The 24,548-nt window shown below is 47.3% G+C and overlaps 2 protein-coding genes across 2 annotated transcripts in view; both read left to right on the top strand.

Annotated features, from left to right (window-relative positions):
• The window catches only part of ABCA12 (ATP binding cassette subfamily A member 12), an 84,164-nt gene extending 79,508 nt beyond the window's left edge, over nucleotides 1-4,656 (top strand). Inside the window, exons 49-54 of the mRNA XM_030486202.1 lie at nucleotides 4-138; nucleotides 851-954; nucleotides 1,218-1,310; nucleotides 1,759-1,864; nucleotides 2,555-2,692; nucleotides 3,883-4,656. Of these exons, the coding sequence (XP_030342062.1) occupies nucleotides 4-138; nucleotides 851-954; nucleotides 1,218-1,310; nucleotides 1,759-1,864; nucleotides 2,555-2,692; nucleotides 3,883-4,002 (696 nt within the window). The 3' untranslated portion in view covers nucleotides 4,003-4,656. The remainder of the gene's footprint in view (nucleotides 1-3; nucleotides 139-850; nucleotides 955-1,217; nucleotides 1,311-1,758; nucleotides 1,865-2,554; nucleotides 2,693-3,882) is intronic.
• Nucleotides 4,657-19,867: 15,211 nt separating this feature from the next.
• LOC115608066 (BRCA1-associated RING domain protein 1-like) overlaps nucleotides 19,868-24,548 on the top strand; it is a 45,559-nt gene continuing 40,878 nt past the window's right edge. The window contains exons 1-3 of the mRNA XM_030486203.1: nucleotides 19,868-20,108; nucleotides 20,225-20,279; nucleotides 23,812-23,957. Of these exons, the coding sequence (XP_030342063.1) occupies nucleotides 19,868-20,108; nucleotides 20,225-20,279; nucleotides 23,812-23,957 (442 nt within the window). The remainder of the gene's footprint in view (nucleotides 20,109-20,224; nucleotides 20,280-23,811; nucleotides 23,958-24,548) is intronic.

Here is a 24,548-nt window from a genome sequence, read left to right on the forward strand (position 1 = left end):
TAGGTTGTGCTTCAGCTTCTCCACCGGCTGAATCTGATGCCCTACAAAGACAGAGTCACCTCGATGTGCAGTTATGGCACCAACAGAAAATTGTCAACTGCTCTGGCTCTCATTGGGAATCCATCAATTTTGCTGCTGGTGAGAAATGGGGGTCGTCTTGGAGGAAAGATGAGCAGATCTTTGGGCTGGCAAGGCTAGACTTTGACAGGCTAGCAAAACCTCCTTGGGCACAGATCCTGCGAGGGCTGGAGCAGCTCTGCTCTGGAGCCAGGCTGAGAGAGCTGGGCTGGGGCAGCCTGGAGAAGAGAAGGCTCCTGAAGGGGAGACCTTAGAGCAGCTCCAGTGCCTAAAGGGGCTCCAGGAAACCTGGAGAGGGGCTTTGGACAAGGGCCTGTAGAGACAGGACAAGGGGAATGGCTTTAACCTGCCAGAGGGGAGATTGAGATGAGCTCTTAGGCAGAAGCTCTTCCCTGTGAGGGTGCTGAGGCGCTGGCACAGGGTGCCCAGAGAAGCTGTGGCTGCCCCATCCCTGGCAGTGTTCAAGGCCAGGTTGGACACAGGGGCTTGGAGCAACCTGTTCTAGTGGAAGGTGTCCCTGCCCATGGCAGGGGGTTGGGACTGGATGAGCTTTAAGGTCCCTTCAAACCCAAACCACTCTGGGATTTTATATCTCAGTCAAATCCATAATGCAATTGAAGATAATCCTTCTCCCGGATCTGTACCAGTGTAAGCTCTCCTGTGGGTCTTTACCAGCAAACGTAATACTAATGATGAACCTAAGAAGAGCACAAGTGCTAGGAAGATCAGATTTTGAGTGGAAATTTACATTCAGTCCTGTCTTTCCCAACAGGATGAACCGAGCTCCGGAATGGATCCAAATGCTAAACGCCACCTTTGGAAAATCGTCAGCGAGGAAGTGCAGAACAAATGCTCTGTGATACTCACATCCCACAGGTAGGGCTGGTTTGGCTCTGCCTCCAGTTTCAGTGCCTGCAGGAGGTATGGAGAGCACCCCTCCTTCCCACTCCCCGCTGTCTTTGCAGGGTTTCAGAGCACCAAGCTCTGACAGCTTTGGGGCTTTGATGTGGCGGAATGTGGGTGCCCACAGAGACCCACAACACTTTAGGGAAGATCAGTAATGTTCTCTGATTACTAAAATAACTATTTTTTTATACCTTCTCAATGACTGATTAGAGTTTCTTGGTTGTTTTTTTCAGCATGGAAGAATGTGAAGCCCTCTGTACCAGGCTGGCTATTATGGTGAATGGGAGTTTTCAGTGCATTGGCTCTCTGCAGCATATCAAGAGCAGGTCAGGAAAATGCACCTAATTCACTTCCACTGAACAGCAAACGGAGTTACTGACCCCCAGCTTTGAGGGCTCAGAACATGAGCCCTCTCTTAACAGGGCATCAAAATAATGTCATTTTCTGGTTTAAGTTTCATCCTACACCATATAAATTCTGTGTTAACTAATGCACTTTCTGCTCTCTCACAGCTTTTCTTCCCAGAGACGTGTTCCCTAAAGTAATCTGTTCCCTCCTGAAAATGTGAAATGCATGTTAGGGTTGAGCTTCGATTTTATTAGTTATCACAATAGCCTGGCTTCTTACTAAGTTTCTCTCCAGGTTAACAACCCTGGCCCCATTCAAGCTGCGCTCAGCCTGGATTTGATTTCCCTAAAGAGGCTGTGCAGCACTCAAAGGATTTTCTGTTTCTCTTTTCTACTGTGCTAATTGTGATTTTTCTCTTTCCCCTAGGTTTGGAAGAGGATTCACTGTGAAGATGCACTTAAATAGCAACACAGTTTGCACTGAGATGCTGACAGAGTTCATGAAGTCGCACTTTCCAAATACCTGCCTGAAGGTAAACAGGACAAATGCTCTCAGGAGAGGTCCTCTCCATCCCTTAATATTAACCAAGAGCACCTTGCAAAATAGTAATCTTATGCACACAGATCCATGCTCTCAGAGAGTAAGATACTCATACACACACGCTTGCCAGCGCTATCAGAAGCATTGTCCAAGGGCTGGAGTACCCAAGGGGCTTAAATAACTTCAGGCATACAGCTGCAGTGATCCTGTAAAGCAACTCTGCCACAGGAATGGTCCCACTGAAGCGTGGACTGCACAGAGGCCCACTTCATATTCAGTGGGTAATGAGATGATCGGGTGCTTCCAGCAACTGAATAACTGTAAAACCAGAGTAACCAAGTCACAAATCCCATCCATTGTCCAGAACCCAATCTCTGCATTAATCAAAGCATCAGACTTCTAGCTGGAAAATGCTATGGCTACCCTCAGGCTTCCAGCACTGGGGCTTAGTTATCAGCTCCCAGCCACAAACCCCACAGAAACTCCCAATGGAGAAACACTGGTCAATACAGCAATATTCCTCACCTTTGGGAGCCAGAAGGAGAAAACACACCCTCTGCTCCTTCATTCTCCCATGGTTAGCTCCTCTTTGCTTTCATTCTCAGCCAGCCAGCCATCAGATCTGTTGGCTCTTTATAGGCAGCAACCTCTTAACTTGATCCCACTGTTCCTATTCCCACAGGATCGGCATTTCAACATGGTGGAGTATCACGTTCCAGTCTCTGCAGGAGGGGTAGCGAATATATTTGATCTCCTGGAAGCCAGCAAAGAGGCCTTCAATATCAGGCACTTCTCAGTGAGTCAAACAACGTTAGAAGAGGTAAGGAATTAAAGATGTGTGGCCATCCATTTAAAACTGTTAACAGGGGAGCAGACTGATGGTTACACATAATGGACTGCTGCACACAATAGACTACATTTTGAAAGGGATTTCCATCTATATTGCTCCTGAGGATACTTTATCAGTACTACTGCCTCCAGATACCTGTGCTGGCTCTACAAAAAACACACATTGAAAGCTGCCTGCAGCATACAGGATCTGTGCTTTCCTCTGTCACTGCTGGTTTCAACAGTCTTGTGGGTGTGGATGAAGGGCAGGATTAGGGACCACTCCTGAGTCCAGTGCTGGGCTTTCCACCGGCTCTGGAAATTTGCTTGATTTCACTCTTTCTTGTATTTGGGTTGTAAGTTCTTTTAGCATTACTCCAAACAGCTTCATGGTTAAGTTCCTTCCATTTTCTCTTGGAAAAACATTCCCACTAGCATCAGAATCTTGTAGGAAACACAAGGGATGCTGTAAGGACTATCCAGAAGAAACCATCCTGTTGAGTTTCAGCACCTGATATTTTAGGTCTGTCCCAGAAAGAGGAGCAAAACTGCAGCCCTCTAATCCTACAAATGGTTAAAGAGAGATCCTCAGTATTCTTTTAGTAAGGGGCAGTGGCTGTGAGAAACGGGCAGGCACAGCACAGGAAGCCCCAGCCCTATTCTGTGGGAGGACAGCTTGGTGTATGCAAATGTGATGGCAGGTGGTGTTCTAGCATTTTAGGTATTCATTAGATACCGTTCAAACAAAGACTGTTAGGTGTGGTTATACATACCTATCTATCTCATATGCACTTGTGCCTGCACGGATGTCAATTATATAGAGACAGATGGGTTTATAAAGTAATAATGTAGCTGTATTACACTGCGATCAAAAGGAGCCACCACACGGGTACTGCCTCGCTCAGACTGGTGAAACATGAGCTGCAGGACAATGAGGTTTTGTGCAGGAGTGTCTCCCTTTGCATCCCGGGTGTCGATTCAGGACTACAGGAGTGTGTATCCATTTCTTTACATTAGCCCATAGAAGCCTAACATTTGCAGTTCTCATATCCAGTATGAATCCATTCCCGGCCACCGTCTCCAGGCTCACAGTCCAATGAACAGCCCTTCCTCTTTTATATTCATTCCCATTATAAATGATTTGTGCTGCCACATAGTGAATGTTTTCCTTTAAACTTGTAGGTTTTCATCAACTTTGCTAAAGATCAAGTGGATCCTGACGGCGCAGACACAGGTCCCGATGTGACACTGGACAGCTCTGACACAAGTAGCCAAAATAGCACCATAAGCTCCATCTACTGAAGGGACCCAACCACAGGGTATCATAGAAGCTGGGGAAAAGACCTGATGACCTCTTGGGGTTCTTCCAGCCCTGTTCTCTATGATGCTGGAATGGTGGGGTTAAAAAGTCCCATTTTCTTAAAGTACTTCTTCTTTTTGATATGCACTTATTTTGTTACTAGGAACATGGTAGGCATTTAAGACTGGCATTTGGTTACAAATCAGATTGGTCTTTCCACAGGTTCTTTCTCCCCCCTCCCAGTTCTTGTTTTATGATCACTGCAATGCCTGTGAGGACCTAGCTGACATCACCTGCTGCTCATGGCCATTTCCTTACAGCAGAAATGGCTGTAATGGAGCAGGGAAGCTGTCAGCACTGTGGGGTGTTTGACAATAGAGCAGCCCCATGGCTGCCCTCTCTGAAAGCCCACACTCCACTCCTTGCTCAGCAACAGACTTTGGGTGACCATAAGCAAGTTGCTCAGTTTTGACAGGTTCCCCACTGGTGAAATGGGGTTCACGGCCTTGCCCCACCTCACAGGGGTGTTGTGAGGACATAGGTGTTAGGTACTGAGTCGCATATGCAGTTGGTGGGGGCCGTCTTTGGTAGTGATGTAAAGCTTATATCTGTATGTGTGGGTTATGTCAATACAAATAGAGTTATTTTAAAAGTCAGCACTTCCAGTGGTTTTGTTTTGGTCCTGTAGTTTATTCCAGCTCAGTGTAACTCCTCGACTAAGTGCTCCAGTCCCAGGCAGTTCCTGGCTCTCGGTAACCAATGGAAGATCATGCCACCAACCAGCTCCTTTCTCCTTTTGGCTGGTGTCCAGGGCTTCTCCATTACAGCAGCAGAATGGTACGAGGACGTACGTTGTTTGAATCCTCTGGTATGAAGAAGTTTGCTTCATAAGACTGTGTTTCCTTGAGCAGAGTGAAAGCAACGAGCATCTCCCTCGCTCAGAAAAGCTCCGTCTCCCAGGCAGATGTGCCTCTCTGCCTCCTTTCCAGTGACCTTCCTCCTCATCACCCGAGCGGTGGCTGCCCCTGCAACTCTAGAGCTGTGTTTTTCCAACATAATAAGGGATAATTGGCTTCTGCTTCAAAGGCTCTGCCTTTGAAGGCTATAAATGAGACCTCTGCCTACCTCTGAGCAGCAGCAGAGTTCAGCACACCAGTACGCACATCCTGCTTTTTCCCCCCGAGTCATTAATAGGTAGAATAGTTTAATATTACTCCGTATTACATGTATCAGCATAAGGCCTCACAGGCTGCTTTGGGTCAGGCATTGATGTACATGGTGCAGTTCAAGCACATAATGAACTTAAACTCTTTGAGCTCAATAAACTTACTGCTGCTGGTAGAAAGAGATTGCTGCTAGAGCCAGGTCGTACCTGCCTTGTAAGACCCGGGAAGGCCCATGAGGCACTCGGCTTGGGGCTCTCACACACAACTCCAGCCACAGGGTTTCTTTATTTTTCCTCACTTTTTTCCCTTTTGTTCCTTTCCCCAAAGCTAATTTGATCCAAAGGAAACTTTAGATGAAAGCTGCAATGACACATCTTTCTCACCCTGACCCTCGGAGCAGTTTTACTAGTTGAGTTCCCATTTGATGCTGAGGCTTGCTGAGAGAGTCACACAAGGAAGAGGTACTTTAAATATGGAGGGTGTTTGGGATTTTACAGTGGGATACTGAAGTTCAGAGTTTAGCTCCTGCAAGGAGGTCACGCTTTCTCCGTGATCTTGGTGTAAGCTTCTTACTGGAGGCAGGAGGAGTTTTGTTACGGGTTGGAGGTATTATCAAGCCTTGAATTATGCCTCAACCTGCTGACTGTAATTAAAACTGGAATTCAGCTTCTTTCCAGAACGCATTTGACACCTGCAGTTTATAAGTAACTGAAAAAGCTGCCCAGACATTCATTGTAGCTTCTATTATTATGTCTCCAGCTCTGCAAAAGCTCTTTTTTTTTTTTTTCTCTCATTTTCATTGCATATCTTATAGAGATCAGAGTATAAAATTACGCTTTTCTCTAATGGAGGGCTTGTGCTCCCTGCAAAGGACTCGGAGCATGAATGCCAATGATTTAAATGCAGCCTTGTAATACCAATCAGAGTATTATTTTATTATGTCGATGGCTTTGCAACTGCCAGCGGAAGATGGATCTTCAGACTCTGTCCAGATGTACTTTCCATTTAATTGAGGGAGACTGATACAAAGCTATTCTTTTGTCCCTTTAGAGCCTACTAATCAAACAAAAAAGAAAAAAACAGGAAGTGATTCACTGGAATACTTCAGTGAGTTGCAGTTTAATTGAGTAAAATAGAGTTTGGGGAGGGGGGGGAAAAAAGGCAAAAAGCATCATTTGAGTTTTCACCCCATTCTGGCATTAATAGAAACATCTGCTCCATGTGAAATGTGCCACAGCCATGATATACGGTCCCCGGTTTCACTTGCAGGTAAAAATAAAACATCTGCTGTTGCAATCAAGTCTGTAGGTATTGGTCCAAACAAGCCAAACTTTACAGACTTAAGGGAATTTAACTGACACCTGTGGAGAAGCAGTTACAACTGTTTAGGGGGTTGAAGCATCTGGCAAGGAGGTTGTATATAACATCACTAGGGGCTGAATTACCTTTTGTGCCATGTTACAAATATCCATGCTCCCTGCAGAGCCTCAGATTCAACTTGTCCCTTTTGGAGGCAGGACACACCCCAGGCTCAATGCCAGGGCAAAACATGTGGAAGCTAATAGTGTCCTGCCTCTGAACACCAGCTTCAGGGTTCATAGAATCCCAGACTGGTTTGGGTTGGAAGGGACCTTAAAGCTCATCCAGTTCCAACCCCCTACCATGGGCAGGGGCACCTTCCACTAGAGCAGGTTGCTCCAAGCCCCTGTGTCCAACCTGGCCTTGAACACTGCCAGGGATGGGGCAGCCACAGCTTCTCTGGGAAAAGTCTGTGCCAGCGCCTCAGCACCCTCACAGGAAAGAGCTTCTGCCTCAGAGCTCATCTCAATCTCCCCTCTGGCAGGTTAAAGCCATTCCTCTTGGCCTGTCCCTACAGGCCCTTGTCCAAGGCCCCTCTCCAGGTTTCCTGCAGCCCCTTTAGGCACTGGAGCTGCTCTAAGGTCTCCCCTTCAGGAGCCTTCTCTTCTCCAGGCTGCCCCAGCCCAGCTCTCTCAGCCTGGCTCCAGAGCAGAGCTGCTCCAGCCCTCGCAGCAGCTCTGGGGCCTCCTCTGGCCTCGCTCCAGCAGCTCCACATCCCTCTTGTGCTGTTGCCCCAGAGCTGGATCAGGACTGCAGGGGGGGTCTCCCCAGAGCACAGCAGAGGGGGAGAATCCCCTCCCTTGACCTGCTGCTCACGCTCTGGAGGTGCAGCCCAGGACATGGTTGGTTTCTGGACTGCGAGCACATACTCCTTGCCCCTTTATCTGCCAGAGAAGGGTTCATTCTGGTTCCAGAGGTGGCCACATATACATAGCCCTGACTCAGAAACAACTGATCTGTCTCAAAGATGGTGAGCAGGTTGTACACATCAGGGAAAGGATGGAGGCACTCTGCCTATGGTGCTTGCAGTGATCTTCACCTTGCTGATGTTCAGGTGTGATAGCAGGTGCCCCCCATTGTCAGCCCTCTCTGCATCTCCTCCGAAATTGTTGCTTTCCATGACTCTGCTTTCCAACAACAGGCAGCCTTTCTTTGGTGTGAGCAGGGAGGGAAGATCATTGCAAACACTGACCCTGGTGTTCCTGGAAGGGCTGGAGAAGCGCTCTGCATACCACTGCCCATCACCTCTCCAGGAGTGGAGATGAATGCTGCAGTCTGGGGTGGGGGGAAACAAGCGTTTCATCTCGCTTCTTTCATGCAGTCCCACTACAGCCACCCTAATAACCCTTGTTGGAGGCAGCAGGGAGCAGCAGTGCCAGGGCCAGCGCTGACGGCGTGATCGTGCTGCCCCTTTGTGTTAATTGGAACTGTGTGGGCCTCAGCTGAGCTTCACTGAAAACCACTCTAAAATATCACAGACACATGGTATATGAAACTGCTAAACAAGTCCGGGGCCAGGGAGTCAAGGAGGAACTTCAGAATTGGTTATGTGGAATATGAGACTGATTCAAATCTGGTTTATAATTGGAGCTGTGGACTTGGAGGCAACGATTCAGATCTCCATCCTGGCTCTCCTTCATGTATCACTTTAAGCTGCCGGTGGAAGCATGGTGCTTCTCCAGCCTGATCCTTGCTGAGCTCCGGTCTCGATGCAAATGACCACTGAGAGCTGGCTTCACAGGGTGAGAAAAGGTCTGGAAGGGGCAGAGAAAAGCTGTCCAATGTTAAGCAGTGTTTTCTCAGCCCTGGTCACTACCAAAAATATAAATCCAGGGTCTAACCGGATTTTTTTGTCCTTTCATGAGAGCCACAGCGGTTTTGTTACTGGGTTGGATCAGAAAACACGTTGCCAGGTCAAATGAACACATCCAATTAACCATAACCCAGTGGGCAGTAAAGCAAAGGAGCGGATGATGCCCACAGACCTGCTGCCTGTCTGGGGTCACTCCCGGGATCCAGAAGTTGCAGGATGTGACCTTGTAACAGGCTCAGGATGAGGCCCCAGCCTGTCATAAGGGCTTTGGCTTCCCTACATTGCTGCAGCTTCACTGAAGCTTTTTACAAGCCAAGAAAAATGTATGTTCCTGTGCTTAATAGGGGAAGGGTTTTTTTGTGAGCTGGTCAAGAAGAAAAATGGTTGTTGGATGGCAACAGCACATAGTGTGATTTTACCTTTTTATTTTTTTTTGCAGACAACAGCTGTGATCTTGCATAGCTATAACAAAATATCAACAGTGTATTAAAAGCGAGCACAACAGAGAAAAGAAGCAGTGGGGAATGACACACACACAAAAAAAAAGAGAATTAATCAGAATTATTATTCCACGACAGTATTTAAATTAAGAAAGAAAAAAAAAAATCACTCTAATTAATTTAGTTGTTCAGGGAGAGGGTGAAAATGGGGAAGATGGCACTGAAATAGTAAGAACAACATTAATAAGGGACACAGCCAGCGCTGACTTACTGTTGGCTCTGCTCCTCACACTACTCGCATGCACAGTGCTGGTAATGAGATGGGCTCCACAGCGCTGGGGTGCAGCCTGTGCTCACAGCAGTGCAGGGACACAAAGCCACCCCAAAGGGCATTAATATGGGGCCTGACCCACGTCAGGGTACAATCACGCAGCACTTGAAAGCTGGCACAACAGGGCAGAGTCACAGTGGCCACATTTAGCCCAGGGTGAAGAAAATGTACCACTTGTGCTTGCAACCCATGGAGCAAAACTTGAAGCCGGCGCCTCTCCGCAGCGCTGGGTTCCTGAGGGTGCAGCCCCCCACTTTGCTCATGGGGGCTAGAAGAGACTTTTGGAAATAGGCCATTGCCAAGGAGAGCAATTCTGACGGCCCTGTGATGGGAGATACAAGCTTTAAGGCTCAAAGCAACAATGTGATCATCTACCCCAGCCTCCAGTGTAATGGAGGTTCTTGAATTTTAAGCAGTGAGTCCTTCACTACGGAGAAGCATGTTGAGTAGAAATGAAGCATCACTTACAAATAGCTCAGGTCTTCACTGACTCCAAAGAAAGAAAGAAAAGAATGCACCTTCAGGGCACCACAGAATTTATGGTAACACATACAAGATAAAATCCAAGAGAAGACAGGATAATAATTGAGGTTTTTACCTCCATTAGCAGGTGAAGGTGAACTCTCAGCCCTCTCCTATGTCCTGGTTACCAGCTGAAGGGGTTTTACACAGCCTTTGCTTTAATGTGCGGTGGCTGTTTCACAGCCAGAGCCTAACAAATTGAAGCACATCCAGAGCGCGGTGGGGAGGAGGAAGGAGGATGATACGCCCCTCCATAACCAGACCCAGTTGGGTTATTCCTGTGCAAGACAGCAATGAATTTAAGTTAAAATGATACCAACCAGACTGAAATGCAATTAAAGGAGTTCCCTTAGGTTTGAACATCCAATCAGTAGAGTACCTTTAATTACACCAGTGCCCTTTCAGACAGGCACATGCTGAGAGGAGCATCGGCACAGAGCTGAAGTCTGCCTGGTGACCCATATCCACGAGGGCTCCAGAGGGGGTTTGCATCACCACGTGGTGGTCTGCTCCTCTAGAGGGGGAAGAGCTCCTGGGGTGCCCTCAGTCACCTACTCAAGGATCCTTTCTTTGCTGGGTGGCTGCTGCTGGAGCCTGCAGAAGCTTCCAGGCTGCGCTGGGGCCCTTGCCTGAGCTAGGTAACTTCACCCAAAGGGCTGCCTTTTATTTACCTTCAGCCAGCTCTAGGAGCAAGGCAGAGGAGAAGCACGGAAACCATTTTCAGCTTTGTAAGAGCACTTTTATCTAACAAATACTTGTGGAAAGCAATTAAGATCCAGGGGCTTCTGAAAGGTAAGAGATTTTATACATTAAGTACATAAGGTTTCCCTCTTGCAGTGACTGAGCATACCCTGCTCCCAGGAACTCTGGAAGCTAAAGCATTGGAGTTTACTTTGATAAGAAAACTCACAAAAAAACCAAACAATGCAAACATTAAGAAATGCTAGGAACAGCAGAGTACTTCTAGGTGTTCCTCGGCCATCTTGGGGACTTATATGAGGTAAAAGGATTCAAAATACCTTTCCACCTCTAATCTTGAGCATAACACCACCCTCAAAGCAGCCAGATGAAGCGGGTGCAAGTCAGGAGTGCGGTCCCTGGCTTGCAGCCTCAGTAGAAGTTCCAGTTGAAGCCCATAATCAGGCTGCTCTGGGCTGCAGCAGGCTATGGGACCACATCTTGATCCCCCTAAATTCCTTTTTGAAATCCTGTCAAAGAAAGAAAACAAAGCTGAAGGAGAGAGACTCTTTGCCTGTTGTACCACCAAGCCTGAGGGCTGGTGTGTGTTGATAACTCAGGGATCCAATTCTAACGCAAAATCCCATCAGCTTGCACCAGATCATGCCCCAAGATCAATACTGATAGGTGCACAGAAGCACGTGCTTGGCGCATCTTCATATGCTCCTCCTGAAGTGTTTCTTTAAGTACTTTCAATGTCAGTAAGAGGAGCAAAAGTTGAGACCATAGGTTTAATCAGATTAACAATTATAATCATTGCCATCCATCACCACAAAGCAGGCTGCGATGCTGCCGGATCTGTTCTGCTTCAGGAACCCGGGAAATCAGAGCTGCACCTGATCAGGCAGACAAGGGCAGCTTGAGGCTTGCTGTGGAAGACGAAGAGAGTGATTGCTCAGGCTGACTTCTTTATTCATTTTTTTATGAGCCTTCAGAGCCTCCCTTGAAATTATGAAAGCTTCTCTGGGAACTGCAGCACTGCACAGGGAGTGTTTTGCTCATGGGCTGATGCTTCAGGCTGCAGTAACCCTCTGCGTGAACATGCCGGGGTGGCTCTACGGGCTTCCTCCCTCACATGGGCACTGAGGCCTTTCCTCTAACCAGCTTTCTGCACCCTCAGCCCTTGACCATTCTCATCACAGACTCAGCCAGCAGCTTTATTTTTACCCTCTAGAACAGCTTTTTGCCAGGCACTGGTGAACGGCAGCAAAGGCAAAGCTTGCCTGTTTGTTACAAACCACCCTGGTTGTCTGGCTGAGGGTTGCTGGGTTAAACAGAGCTTCCTGCTCCTCAGGGTTGGGTTATAAACTGGGATTTGGGAAATTGGGCAGGATTAGGGAATACTTGGAAGTTGCAGCACTGGGGACCTTCTCTGGGAGGTTGAGGGCTGAACACTAGGCAGTGTACGTGCACCTAAGGTACACGCCTGTGCTTGGGGAGGCTGCCTGGGAGCTGTTCTCCCATCACTCAGTTTTATATTGGGAAAAGGTGTCTTAAAAACCAGCAACGACAACAACAAAAGCCCAAATACAAACAGAAAAAGCACTCAAACCTTCAAAGGTCCTTAATCCCTGTTGCCCTGCATCTACTGACAGCGGAGGCAGCAGAGCCCAGGGATGCAGTTTCAGACAGGGTTCATATTTTGCAATGTTGCAGAAATACCATGTACCAAACTGACATAACTCTGCAGGTGTACAAAAAGGTGCAGTTACTGGGTGAGTGTTAGTGGGGCCTCAGCCCTGACCTGTGAGAGCAAGAAACCCACACAGCTTAGAAAATCTTGATGTATAGAGACTGTTTTACCAGAGTCAGTATCCTACATGGGGTGATTTCAGTGCTTGAACTCAGCTCGTATATGACACGAATATAGTGCCCCATTGAACAATACACCTCCACTTCTCACACTTAGTTAAATGGCAGAGATGGGTGTCATCCCAGGACTGCTAAGTTTCTGTGTTACTCATCAGTCTCATCCTGACAAATCAAAGCTGCTGTGTTTCATTTCCCTCCCACTCCCATTTTTGAGCTCTGGCTCAAGCAGAAATTATGGGGTGAGATGGCTCGGCTCGTGTAAGAGAGCAGGCCAGCCTACGTGGTTATACAAGTCCTTGAGATCGCCTTAAAAGACGGGAAGCTGTTTTTCCATCCACCCAGGCTGTGACATTCAGAGGTGCTCAGCACTGATCTAATGAAAACGGGAGGGCCTTCCAGTCCCCAAGGGCCTGTCTGCAGGGTAGAGCAGGAAAAAGGGACCTTTTGGGCTTGAATGGCTCAGGGCTAGGGAGAGAGGGGGTCCTGGCAGCGGGATGGAGCAGTGTGTGTGCAGGGGATGTGCACTGGCTCTGGAGAGGAGGTTTTCTGCAAAGGCGCTCACAGACCATCTCACTTGCCTCAGAGGTGAACTGAGATGAGGGATTATAGGAAAAATAGAGCACATAACCAGGGGTTGGTGCTTATGGCATGGTCCATTGGAGTGGCAGACCCTGACAACTCAGAGGGGAGGGTGCCATGGTGTCGGCTGCCACCACAGTTCTGGCACTCTTCCCTGTGGAGGCTGGTGAAGCCAGACCTGCCCCGCAGGCCAAAGGGAACCAGCCCCTGCAGCTCTCAGGTCACACTGGCATTTCTCCTGGCAGTTTATAGCAATCCTATTTGTGGATTAAAATGCAGCCGTCAAGGATGCTCATACAGGATTTACGACATTGGCCTCAAAATACAGGAGAAAAGGAAAGCTGAACTCTCCTTTGATGTTTGCAAGTGTACGCTGCGGACCTGAGCTGAAAACACTGCAAATAAGGATCATTAATCATCAACTAAGCGGCACGCAGTTGCTGTTATTATAATAACATAAATCATCAGGAACTGCTGCCGTGTTAATTTGGATTTAATATGGATTAGAATAGAACAAAGAATATCATTACATATTTAAGAAGTATATACCCTTAGTACCCTTAGTTGTAAACACATATAGATGTGCTGGGGTTTTTGTTCCTTAGTTTCCTCCAGCTAGGAAGCAAGCCAGGAAAATGCTCTGGGAGCTCGGCATGTGAGGGTGTGCAATGGTCCAGGCCAGGCTACAGCACATAGGGAAGGAGCAGGGAAGGAGCAATCTGATTTACATTAAGGGTGCATTACCCACACATTTCATATTCTCCAGCAAGGCCAGCTATGCTTCTTGCTGATATATTTATTTTCTTTTTTATTTTTTTCCCTGATTTGACTTTATTCAAGCTAAAATGGGGCTGCGCCGCTCCTGCACCAGAGCAAGGCCAGCAGAGGAACCAGTATGGCTGTAGGCAGTGTTTTAGGTGTGGAGCTCCTGCCAGGGCTGAGAAGGTGGCCCCATCCCTTCCCACAGAGCATTTCTGAATTCAGTGGGGATGGAGCTTTACCCCACAGGGATCCCCATCTCGGTGTTCAGATACAACATCTGCCCTTCCCTTGAGCACTTGGGTGTAGCTGAGGGGTCTACTCAAGCCTCCCCCCCCCAATAACTTGAATTCTTCAACACCCAAAAAAACCAATATATACAGTGGAGCATGTGCTGCCCTTGGCATCTTCCCTCAGGATGGGATGGACATGGAGCCTCCAAACAGGTTCAGGGTCCCAGTGCAGCATGTATGTCACAGTCCCATTGCTGCTGTTGAGCTCTGGTCCATTGCCCCCATCACCCCCTCACACAGCCAGTAAACCACACCAAAACCTTTAGTGTCACCAGCGGTGCTTTAGCTGGAGGTTAGTCCTGATTAAGAAACAGGCCCTGATATTTAGAAAACAGAAATCAGAACAATCAGGATTTGGGGATTTAAAAATTTGACTAAAAGGGAAACAAAAAGGAATTAAGTTTTGTGGTGGCCCAAAGATTTCCCACAGGCTTGATGCTGCAACAGTACATTTAAAAACAGGCTTGTAAGTCACTGGTAAAGAGAACAAAAGCGATGCTGCACCTGCACCTTGGCTCCGCTGTGTCCAAACATGCAACTGCTTTTATTTGCCTCTGTGTCATCTTTAACCTGTGTTTTGTGTGTGCCAGAAGAGCAGACACTGAATTTCTACAAGCGCTGAGGCAGAGCTGAGGCTCACATTAATTGAAGTTGGGTTAGTTATAATAACTTTAGTACCATAAGGATAGTATAACGGGACTAATTAGAGTGGATCAAATAGTAAGAGGGTTCAAGCCACAGCAGCCGCTGTACAAAACCTTCACCCAAGTTCTTCAAAGGTTTCCTTGGATGTGTATCCCACTCAACTCAAGGGCAACCCAGCATCTAAAAGCTGCTGCAAAAAAACGCTTTGCCTGCGTTTCCCTGAGCATCCAGGCTCGCATCGCACAGACCATATGTCTGCCTCTGCCTGCTAGCAGCTTGTACCAAATATTTTCCTTTTTGATCGTGGCTGAGCAAACAAACACCATCTGCGGGGCTCGTCGAGGGAAATCCTGGGCTGCTCCGCGCTGATGGGAAAGCAGCCGCGCGCATCCGTGGGGCCTGACGGTTCTGCCATCCGTACCCTGAGACAAGAGCTTTGCTTTGCTCCTCATCTCTGCCCACCCGCCGAGTTAAGACCTGGCATTTTGCAAACACATCTAAACTTCAGCTTTTATTACAGAAATGCTGGGCCCCATCAAAGCAGACTGTCTGGTGGTGACCCAGGCTGGTGGGATTGCCTTGGCGTGGTGGTTAAGTAGAAGAGGGCAACACGACTTTTTTTTGGTTGGCTCTATCTGCACAGGTATTTCTTGGATGTATCCATGCTGCCAGGGGCTTTGGGCATCTTCCAGCCATTCTCAAATCCCTGGCCTGGGTCTGATGGTGATTCTTGGTCCTGCTTGACCTGCTTAGAGCCAGGGGTCTGGGTGCCCAGCCGGTGGGGAGTGCAAATTATTCCCTGTTCAAACCTTTGTTCCTTTGAAAGGTAAAAATCCTGGGGGGCACTGCTTGATACGGAGGGTCTGTGCCACCAATTTGTGCACGCCAGCACTTCAGGGGAGACCAGGGAGCAGGGGAGTATCAGCAGCTGCAGAAGCAAAGGTGTGCACATGGTCCCCAGCTGCATCGCTGGGTGCAGGGCTTCCTCCTGCTTTGCTTTTCTGCTGCCTGCCTTTCTGTAAGAAACCAGTCTTCTCCCTGTTCTAGAAAAAACAGAAGGATAATCTCAATTTTTTAAAATCCCCTGCTGTTCTGACCCATCCAAGGATTCATTCTCCCGTGGAGTGAGCCCAGCAGATGCAGATGTGAATTACCTGTCACCTCGGCTGCTTTTCAGCTCGTGTTTCTGCAGTGCCAGGTCCAAAGCATGTGCTCTGACCAAATCTTTCGTACATGTGCCCCTTAGATGTAGCAATTCGCACGGTGAAAGCAGAACTGATGAACCACAGGCTTCTCTGCTGCTCTTTAATTAAAAATGCCATGTCTAACACCAGCAGATGTTCCTGCTATCGAGACTCGACTAATAATTTAATGCCGTGTAATGCAATGCTGACTGCACTGCTTAGTCTGAAACTATAATAGACTTTCTAAATTGTTATTATTTCCACTGGGGATCAAATCCCTCGGTATTTGAAATCTTAAAACTTGCTAGTCTAATGGCCCTAACCAATTACTGCACCAAATAATCAGAGCAGCCCCGTGTCTTTTAAGTCGGCGCCACAGCCCACGGTGCCTCTGAAGAGCATGGTGAGCTCGCAGGGCTTTGGGCACGGCAGCAAAACTGGCCCCGAGGGGAGGGCGAGGAGCAAAGTAAGCCCTTTTAAAGGCTTCGTTTGAGACATTTGGGCAAAGAGGGAATTCAAAGCATGAGGCTGCTCCTCCTCCCATTTTTTTTTCTTTCTTCTATGGAAGTGGATGCATCCTGTTGCTTTGTTGTGGGTGCTTGGCACATTGGGAGCAGACCACCCTTTCCTGGCGGAGGGCGGCAGTTTTGGAACGTGCTCCATATTCAGGTGGATGAGGGGAGAGGGACCCCCTCTTCACAGATGCTTTGGCTCTTTTAACCCACAGGAAAACAAGTGACTTGTAAGAATTGAGTGAACTCCCTCCCCCTGCACGCTCCTTCCTGCTGCACCATGAATCACGTAACGATTGTGTATTTATTGAAGAACATCTGGGGAACTTCGCCTATGAATAAATATCAGGTACCAGTGTATTTACATAAAAGGGTCTTTACCAGATGGGCAACGCTTTGAAATGAAGCACGAGGTAGACGTGGAATTTTTACCTCCCTCGTCAGCCGGGAAGCCGAGCCCCATCCGTCAGCGTGAGCTCAGCTCCGAAGCCCCACATTGTTTGAGAACCACATTATCAGTTTAGCATGGCGAAGATGATCGCTCCTCAGCGGGGTGCGGAGCGCCGGATTCATGCACGTCCTGAACGTGACTGTCGCACTCTATCAGAGCACTGCTGAAACCGCTTTACTGGCTTTCTGTCAGGCAACAAATTTGTTTTAAAGTGTGTGGGCCTTATACTGCCTGGAATGGCTTTACTTGTACTTTAAATACTGCATAAACCACATTAAGAGATGTATTCTTGCTTCCCCCTGTTCTCCCGCATCCATTTTTTTTTTTTGCTTCTGGACTGTCCAATGGTTGCCAGTAATTCACTGCAGAGGAAGACGTTTCTTAGATTTCCAAGAGCACCAACTTCTTAACCTTTATGAAATTAGGGAGAATGAATCACTTGTGACATTTATATCTTTCTAGAACAGAAGTATTTGTTAGATGCTGCCAGCCCAGGGCGGTGCTTTGCCCCAGTATTAACTTCTTTGTAAATGCTTGTAAATTCGCACGTAATGTCTCAGCACAACTGAGACTACGTGCACACACATGGATTTATTGAGAGGGACACTAAACATATTACAGCAGGAGGAATGGAAGATGAGGTACTTATCTGTTTTATTGTCCTATACAGTATATATCGGCATCTCATATTTTGTGAACATAAATGCCAGGTTGACTCAAGAGATCTATAGATCAAGTGTTGTTTGTAACCTGAGCTGAACACTTCAAACTGTGTTAAAGTTTCATCCTGGCAGCAAGGCCTTTTGCCACCTTTCACTAACCCTGGTGCACCAGGCGCTGGTTCTTTGGAGCACGGGATGATTACACAATGGCTACGTAAGAGGGAGTAGGATGTGAAGGTTGCATCTGGCAACTGTTCTTTTTTAAGGGAAAAATCAGTGTTTTAGTTTATTTTGTGAGTTTATCCTGGTTTTGGCAGTGTGACGGAGCAGGTCCTGTCCTTGTCCCAGCTCCATCCCCTGCAACCCAAGAAAAGGAGCAAGGGTGCTGTGTCGCTTGCTGTCATCCCTCTCCTGCATCCAGATGTTTTTGGTGCAAGCACACACGATGGGAAGAGGCGCTGTGGAATGTGCCAGCCCCCACCTTGCTGGGCTTGGGGACAAGCTACCCTTGGGGCAGGACAGGCCCCAGGGCACCTCTCTCTGCCCGTTCTTCCTCCAAGATAGGCAGGGAGGATGCTCACCGGCTGCCCGGGAGCATCTGACACCACACATGTCTCTTAACAAGGTGCAGTTTCATTCGGTTTTGTTTTACTTCCGCGCTTGCCTCTGCGGCTGTGTTTCTTTCCTCAGAGCTGCTTCCCTCCATAGGACGGGCCTGCCGATCCCCACGCCGGGACGACAGGCCGTTAGCAAAGGGACACCGCTCAGTGTTATTAACGCAGCAGGGGGTTTCCTGAGCACTAGAAAACAACAGGCTATTATAGAGATACAACTGTACTTTTCACAGCTGGATCCGAGCGCAGAGATGCAGCTCCTGCACTGTCGATGACAACAAACAGCCCTCCTCTCTGCGCCGATGAAAACAAGAATGTTGTGTGGATGGGATGTCTACACCCATTCCTCTCCCTCCACAACCTGGAGGGAGATTCTGCAAGGAGATTCTTGTCCTCTGATTCTGCAAGCACAGTGTCACCTGCAAAGGACAGGCTGTTGGTTGACCCTTCGAACCTTCACACAGCTCCACAGTTTCTCATGGATAAGGATTGAGAGTGATCATGAACGCAGAGAATGCCAAGACGGCGTTTGCTGGGGTCAAGCAGATTAAGAGATAAAACAGCACTGACTTAACAAAGGCTGAATATTCCACCATCCAAATCAAATGATGGTGTTTTACCCTGTGACATGATGGCTTGCCCCAGATGACAGTAGCAAATTTTCCTAAATCAATGGAGCTGAGAGATTTCACAATTCCCCATCCTGTGTGGTGCTGACCTCCTTGCACCTCTGCCTAATATTAGTAGCAAAGATAAATATTTAACTTTCCAGAAAGCAAAGAAAAAAAAAAAAATCATCCCAATTTAAACCATCTCCAGTGTTCAGGAGCTACCGGGGGAACCAACTATCCAAGCAGAGGAGTGTGAAACCTGAAAACTGAAGAACCTCCTTCTTGGAAGACATGGATAACTTATTAATAAGTGTTTTCAGCCCCTATTTAACACCTAAGTAGAAGTCCTTCTCTTTAGATGAGGTAGGAGCTGTGGAAAATGCCCCTGTTGTCACCAGTGGTCAAATTAATCCCTCTTGTTGAGGATGCCCATCGCAGCATCTTGCTGCTTTCACTTTGGCTTGGTGAGCAGGGATGAGATGAAACCACCCATCCGCAGGAAGCAAACGGAGGGAGACGCGGGATGAGAAAGCCACTGACATTTCAGATGGGACACTGGGATTGCTCTGATGGCTGCCTTCTACCCACTGCTGCCAACCAAATTTTGCAGCTCCACGCCACCACGTCCTTTTTTATGATGAAGTTTCCTCAAAGAATAACTCGCTCGCTTAATCATGTTTGCTCCGAGATTATGGCTTGATGCGTATTCACTTGGTGGAGCTTCTTGACACGAAATGTCAGCAAGCCTGTTATAAATCACTCCTGGCAGTCCCGCTCTATCTTTTATTTGGCTAGAGTTTTCTACTGAAAGTGATAAATTCTGCTATAACTGCTTTATGTACTTCACTAATTACACCGTTCAGGGGTGCGGGGGCTGCGTGCGTCTGGGAGGTACCGCCTCAGAAAAGCAACCTGTAACGAGTTGGAGATTGGGCTGAACCCTGACGTGCTAAAGGGCTTAATTAAAAACCACTCTCAAAACCCCAAAGTAATGGTGATGGGTGAAGAACCTCTGTCAGACTGAACGTGGCGAACGGGTGGAAGGAAAAAAAAATTAGATTTTTTAAAGGTAGGGTGGACCGGGATGGAACAGGCACCCCTGCTGACGGAGGAGACCCTCAGCACCACGACACTGCGCCCAACCGCCCTTTTCGGGCCACAGTTTGGGTAGGAGATGTTTGTGCTGCATTAGATCTGTTCATTATAGATAAAAAGATATTGGAGAGATGTTTACAGACGCGCCGGGTGAGGTGTTTGCTCGGTTCGGACGCTACTGAGTATCTCAAGCTGCCCGGTACCCAGCCCGCCCTTCACCTCAGCCCTCCCCTCACAGCTGTCCCCGCCCCGCTCCCAAAGCGCGGCAACTCGGGACGCTCATGCGCGCTGCGGGGGCGCGCAGCTTCCCCGCGCTGCGCAGCGGTGGCAAGCGGGGAATTCGGAGCGGCGGCGGGCGGCGGCAGCGGCAGCAGGAGGAGATGCGGGAGGCGCTTGCGCGGCCGCTCGGGCAACCGGCCCGCCGCGGGTGCCGCCGATCCCGCCATGGCGCCGCCCGGCCCGCTTGGGCCCGCACCGCCGCCGCGCTGGGGCGGCTGGAGAGAGCGCTGAGCTGCTCCGCTGGTAATGGGTGCCCCCCTTCCCCTTTCTCCCGCGGCCGGCGAGCGGAGCCGCCGCTGGTGCCGTGTCCTGAAGGCGCGTGTGTTAAAAGTGCCGCGTTTCTCCTTCCTCTGCCACAGCGCCGGCGTCCTGCGGGGCCGTGTCCCTGGGGCAGTGCGAGCACGTCTTCTGCCTGTAAGTAGCGCGGTGCGCTGGGCTCGGCCGCCGCCTCCCCCCTTCCCCGGCCGCCCGCCTCCCCCCTCCCCGGCCGCCGGCGCGTCGAAGGGCTCTTCGGGTGCTGGTTTAGGCTTCAGGAGGTTGGTCAGGTTGAGGGAACCCTCGATCTATTGGGGGGGGGAGTTGTCCGCTCCTGGTGGGTAGGAGGCCAAAACCTCCTTTCATTTCTTGTAATCTCAAACTTCTTCCTCTTCCTCCCTTCAAAACGAACAAAAAAGAGCAGCCTGGAGAGATGCTTCCTGTTTCTAACGGGGTTTTGCTGTGCTTGAGAGGATTGGGTGTTGCTTGTCATTGCTTTGGTCTTTTGCTGTGCTGATGGCTTCACTCCTTCTGATCTGCCACTGTAACTGTTCCTGTATGTCCATTCCAAACCATATTGGGGTAGCATGAGTACCTTTACTAACAGTTTGTTAAATAATCTGAGCAGTTAAAAACTGCTAAGTTAAGTTAGAAACATCCTGCTAATGGGTTGGTTCTGAGGAGGCAGTAGGTAGTCACTTGGCCTGTCTTAGGACAACTCACTGCAACAAGGGTACAGTCAGAGTCTGAAATGTTCATGCTCCAGAACCTCATTTGGGGAAGCCACTGGATGGAACCTTCTGGCTATCCTGTATGCCACAGCTCTTCATGGCATCCAGATGCAAACATGGAGAGTTAAACGATCAATCATATATCTTAAACAGTTTCTTTGGACAGTAGAGTTGTGAGGTGAACATTAAAGTCGTATGCTTGTTACAGTGGAGAGGGTAGACCCTTTTAAACTTCTGCTTGTAAGCCAGTCTAGATACTCAGCTTTGCCTCTCGTTAATACTGTAGTCACTGTGTCAATAAAAGCAGAATAAAGTCCTCCCTCCCTCCCAGCATTGTATGCAATCCCTGTCTTCGGCTACACCTTTCTTACAGGAGCTTAAAGTGTTGAAGGCCTGAAGAGTAAAATACTGGCAAAAGATTTTCTTGCTTTTTAAGGAGTAACTGATAATGGGACAGATGCCCTCAGCATCTCTTCCCCCAGTATGGATATATTAAAAGATGCACAAATTATTCATTTCAATACAGAGATGTGAGTTCTTTCCCAGCTTTGGCCATCAATTGCTATAGAGGATTGTGCCGTCTGATGCAAGTTTCATTATTTGTACTTGGTGAAATAACCCCCAGAAGCTTGTACAAGTTTTTTGTAAATATGTTCGTATCTATCTTATAAAATACCTTATAAAATGTTCTTTTTCCTCAGGTATAGTGTGGATTGCTGAAGAGTAGTATAAGGGTGGCTTAATAAACATGACTGTTTAGTTGTTGGGCATCTAAGGCCTTGTGGTTTTATTTTGGATAACCCCACTGTATTCTAGGTAATAGATTTCAAACACCTGCTGGTTTTTGAAGGGGATTTTTTTGTTTTGCCTTTGTGGGTTTGGGATTTTTTTTTTATTATTTTTTTGGTTTTCTAAGAAAAAATTTGATGTAGTTTGCAGTGATGAGGCTGGAAAGAGTAGCAAATATGAGTATTAAGCAGCTCATTAGCAGCTGTTTCTTGCTCCAGGAAGAGAGTTTATTTGCTCTTACCAAGTTACTGCTTTACCTTCTCTCTTCTCTTCTGCATTCCTGACCTTTTAGTCATTAATTTAATGTGTCCTTTGATGACTGAGTCTTGGATAGGGGCTATTTTTTTAAATAAACCTAAGGAAATTTAGATTAATTTGTTTACAAGCAAGTTTGGTACAGCATGGATTAAATCTGCAGTATTCTGGCATGAACTGATTTGATTCCACTGCTGAAGACAGGCATTTATTAATATGCCTAGGAAGGAGTGGGGTGAGTGGCTGGAGCTGGCTTCTGATATGTGCAGTGGAATATGTGAAGCTAATGAACTGCAATAATCAGGTCTCACATAATGTAACTGGTTCTCCCTCAGCGTGGGTTTTATTATGGGCAGGGATATTTATTAAGATCAGTTTCTGCAGTTTTGTCTGAGTAACTCTACTAAGTTAGTTACAGTCATTATCCATTAACTATAAAAACCCAACAGCTGGATGTAATTAGGAGCTGTCATGGTATAAAAGTCATTCTGCGTTTTCTTTGTGCTACCTTTTACAGATGGAAATCTGAGGCCAGCTTTCCTAAAGAACGAGACCTGGTTGGTTCTTATCTTTCTTTGCTCCCAGTGATTTGTCAGTGTCATCTAGAATATATCAAAGCCAAGAATTGTACTTCAGTCTCCTGATCATAGCAGTGTCTCAGCCACGAGGTCCTTTGCCTGTTCAGAGCAGGCTGGTTGAAAAACAAAACACACCTAGCAGCAATTTCTACATACCATATTTCCTGTCTTGAAATTAACTGAAGACATGATACTTTTCTGGTGCTTGAGGGAGAGATGCCAGTGCAGAGAACAGATCTGAAAATAACTCTTAAGAAAAGTGGTGGTAGTTATAGCTCTGGTATTGTTCACTGATATGCTACTAGTTTTGGGGTGTATGACTGTCAGCTTCCAAGCTGACTATGTGTTAAGAGTCTAGATGTATAGACTTTGATCTTCCTCTCCAAATATCAGTGCCTTGATATTACTTGCATTGTGTTCCTCTGAATGTTTAACATGATCTGCTCTCATTTAACTTTATACCTTTGGCTGGAATTGTGTGTGCTAGGTGGTAGTAAGGAAACAGATTTTTGAAATTATTTCAGTCTTGGGTAGTTGAAATCATAACCTGCACTTAATAGGATAGATTGGAGTTGAGAACTAACAATGGCCCTTGAATGTTGCAGTTCAGGTGGCACATCATAAGGTCTTCTCACTGGACTAATCAAATAAAAGATTTTAGGCTCATATGGGGAGAGAAGTATTACTAAGAAGCAACAAGTATTAAATGACCTTTATTGAGTAAATGTTTGCCCACCCACCTCACCTTGATCATTTCCTGATATAAATGCTCTGAAAGAGAAAAGCGGTGGAATACTCTGAACACCTGCAGATCCTTGTGGGATTTCTTGCACAAAAGTGTTCAGACATGTGAAACTTCACAATATCAAGAAAATTTTAAGTAGGAAAAAATGGAAATGATAGGTTACTGTGGGTTGTCTTTCTGTCACTAGCTTAAAAACAGAAGGCTGCAGAATAGCCCTACTGTTAGCTGAGGTGTAGAACGATGTGCAGTTTTAATACTTCAAGCCTAATTGTTGTCTGGAGACAAAACAGCAGTGGAGCATTAGCATACCTTGAAAATTTGGATCAACTGGTGAGTCAGTAGGAGTTGCAAGATACTATGTCTTTCACGCAGTGTCCTGACGAGGCTCTGGGCTTGGCTTGCTTAATTATGAATTTTCACTTGCTGTAATAAATATGTGCGCTCCTCTGTTTGTGGCTAACTCGTGTGGGCTTTACCGTGGTGGTTTGTCAATGCTCAAATAAGAGATTCTTGCTGAGCATTTGGGTATGAAAAGGTTGATAGTACAGTAGATAACTCATGCTGAATAATGGATTGTCCCATTTGACTTTCAGATCTTGTGTGGGTGACTGTGTTGGCATACAATGCCCAGTGTGCCACATGCCAGCGTGGGTGCAAGATGCACAGATAAACCGGCAACTTGATAACATGATTCAGCTTTGCAGCAAGCTGCGGCATCTCCTGGGTGCAGACACCTCAGGTAAGAGCAAACCTGGGTCTCTGACTGCTGGTGAATGCAGACTGCTCTGTTTCATTTCACAGGTTTGCTAGAGAATGAGCAGTGCAGCCCTGCTTAACATTCTGAAAGGCTGTTCTGAATCATGTTTGGAAAATTTGATTTGAAGAGAACTGTCTGTATGGATTGCTTGTTCTTTGAATCTATTTTACTAAGAAATCCGCATGAGTGGCTTAGTCCATAATTCATTAGAATCTGTCTTCCAAAATTAGACAAAAGTGGGATAGATTCACAAGTCACGTGGCAGTTAGTTTCGTAAACCAGGAGCTCAAGTTGTCATATGTTGTGCTTCAGGGGAGCACAAATGTGTAATGTTCTGCAGTGTAAACATCTTTAGGGGGGGCCTGTTAAAGGATTAATGCATATATTCTCTCGCCTTTTTGCCTTTTGTGTATTTGTGCACCGAGGCGTGCGTGCTGTCCCAGTAGTTTTCAGTTGAGGGTTTTTGCACACAGAAAAAATTATCGGTGTTCTTTGCCTAAAAGGAGAAGGAAGCAAGTCTTAACTCATTTATTTGCTGGTCCCTACCAATCAGCTAGTCTGCTACAATGGAAT

This window comes from Strigops habroptila, chromosome 5 (genome assembly GCF_004027225.2).
Source record: "Strigops habroptila isolate Jane chromosome 5, bStrHab1.2.pri, whole genome shotgun sequence".
NCBI classification, from domain to species: Eukaryota; Metazoa; Chordata; class Aves; order Psittaciformes; family Psittacidae; genus Strigops; species Strigops habroptila.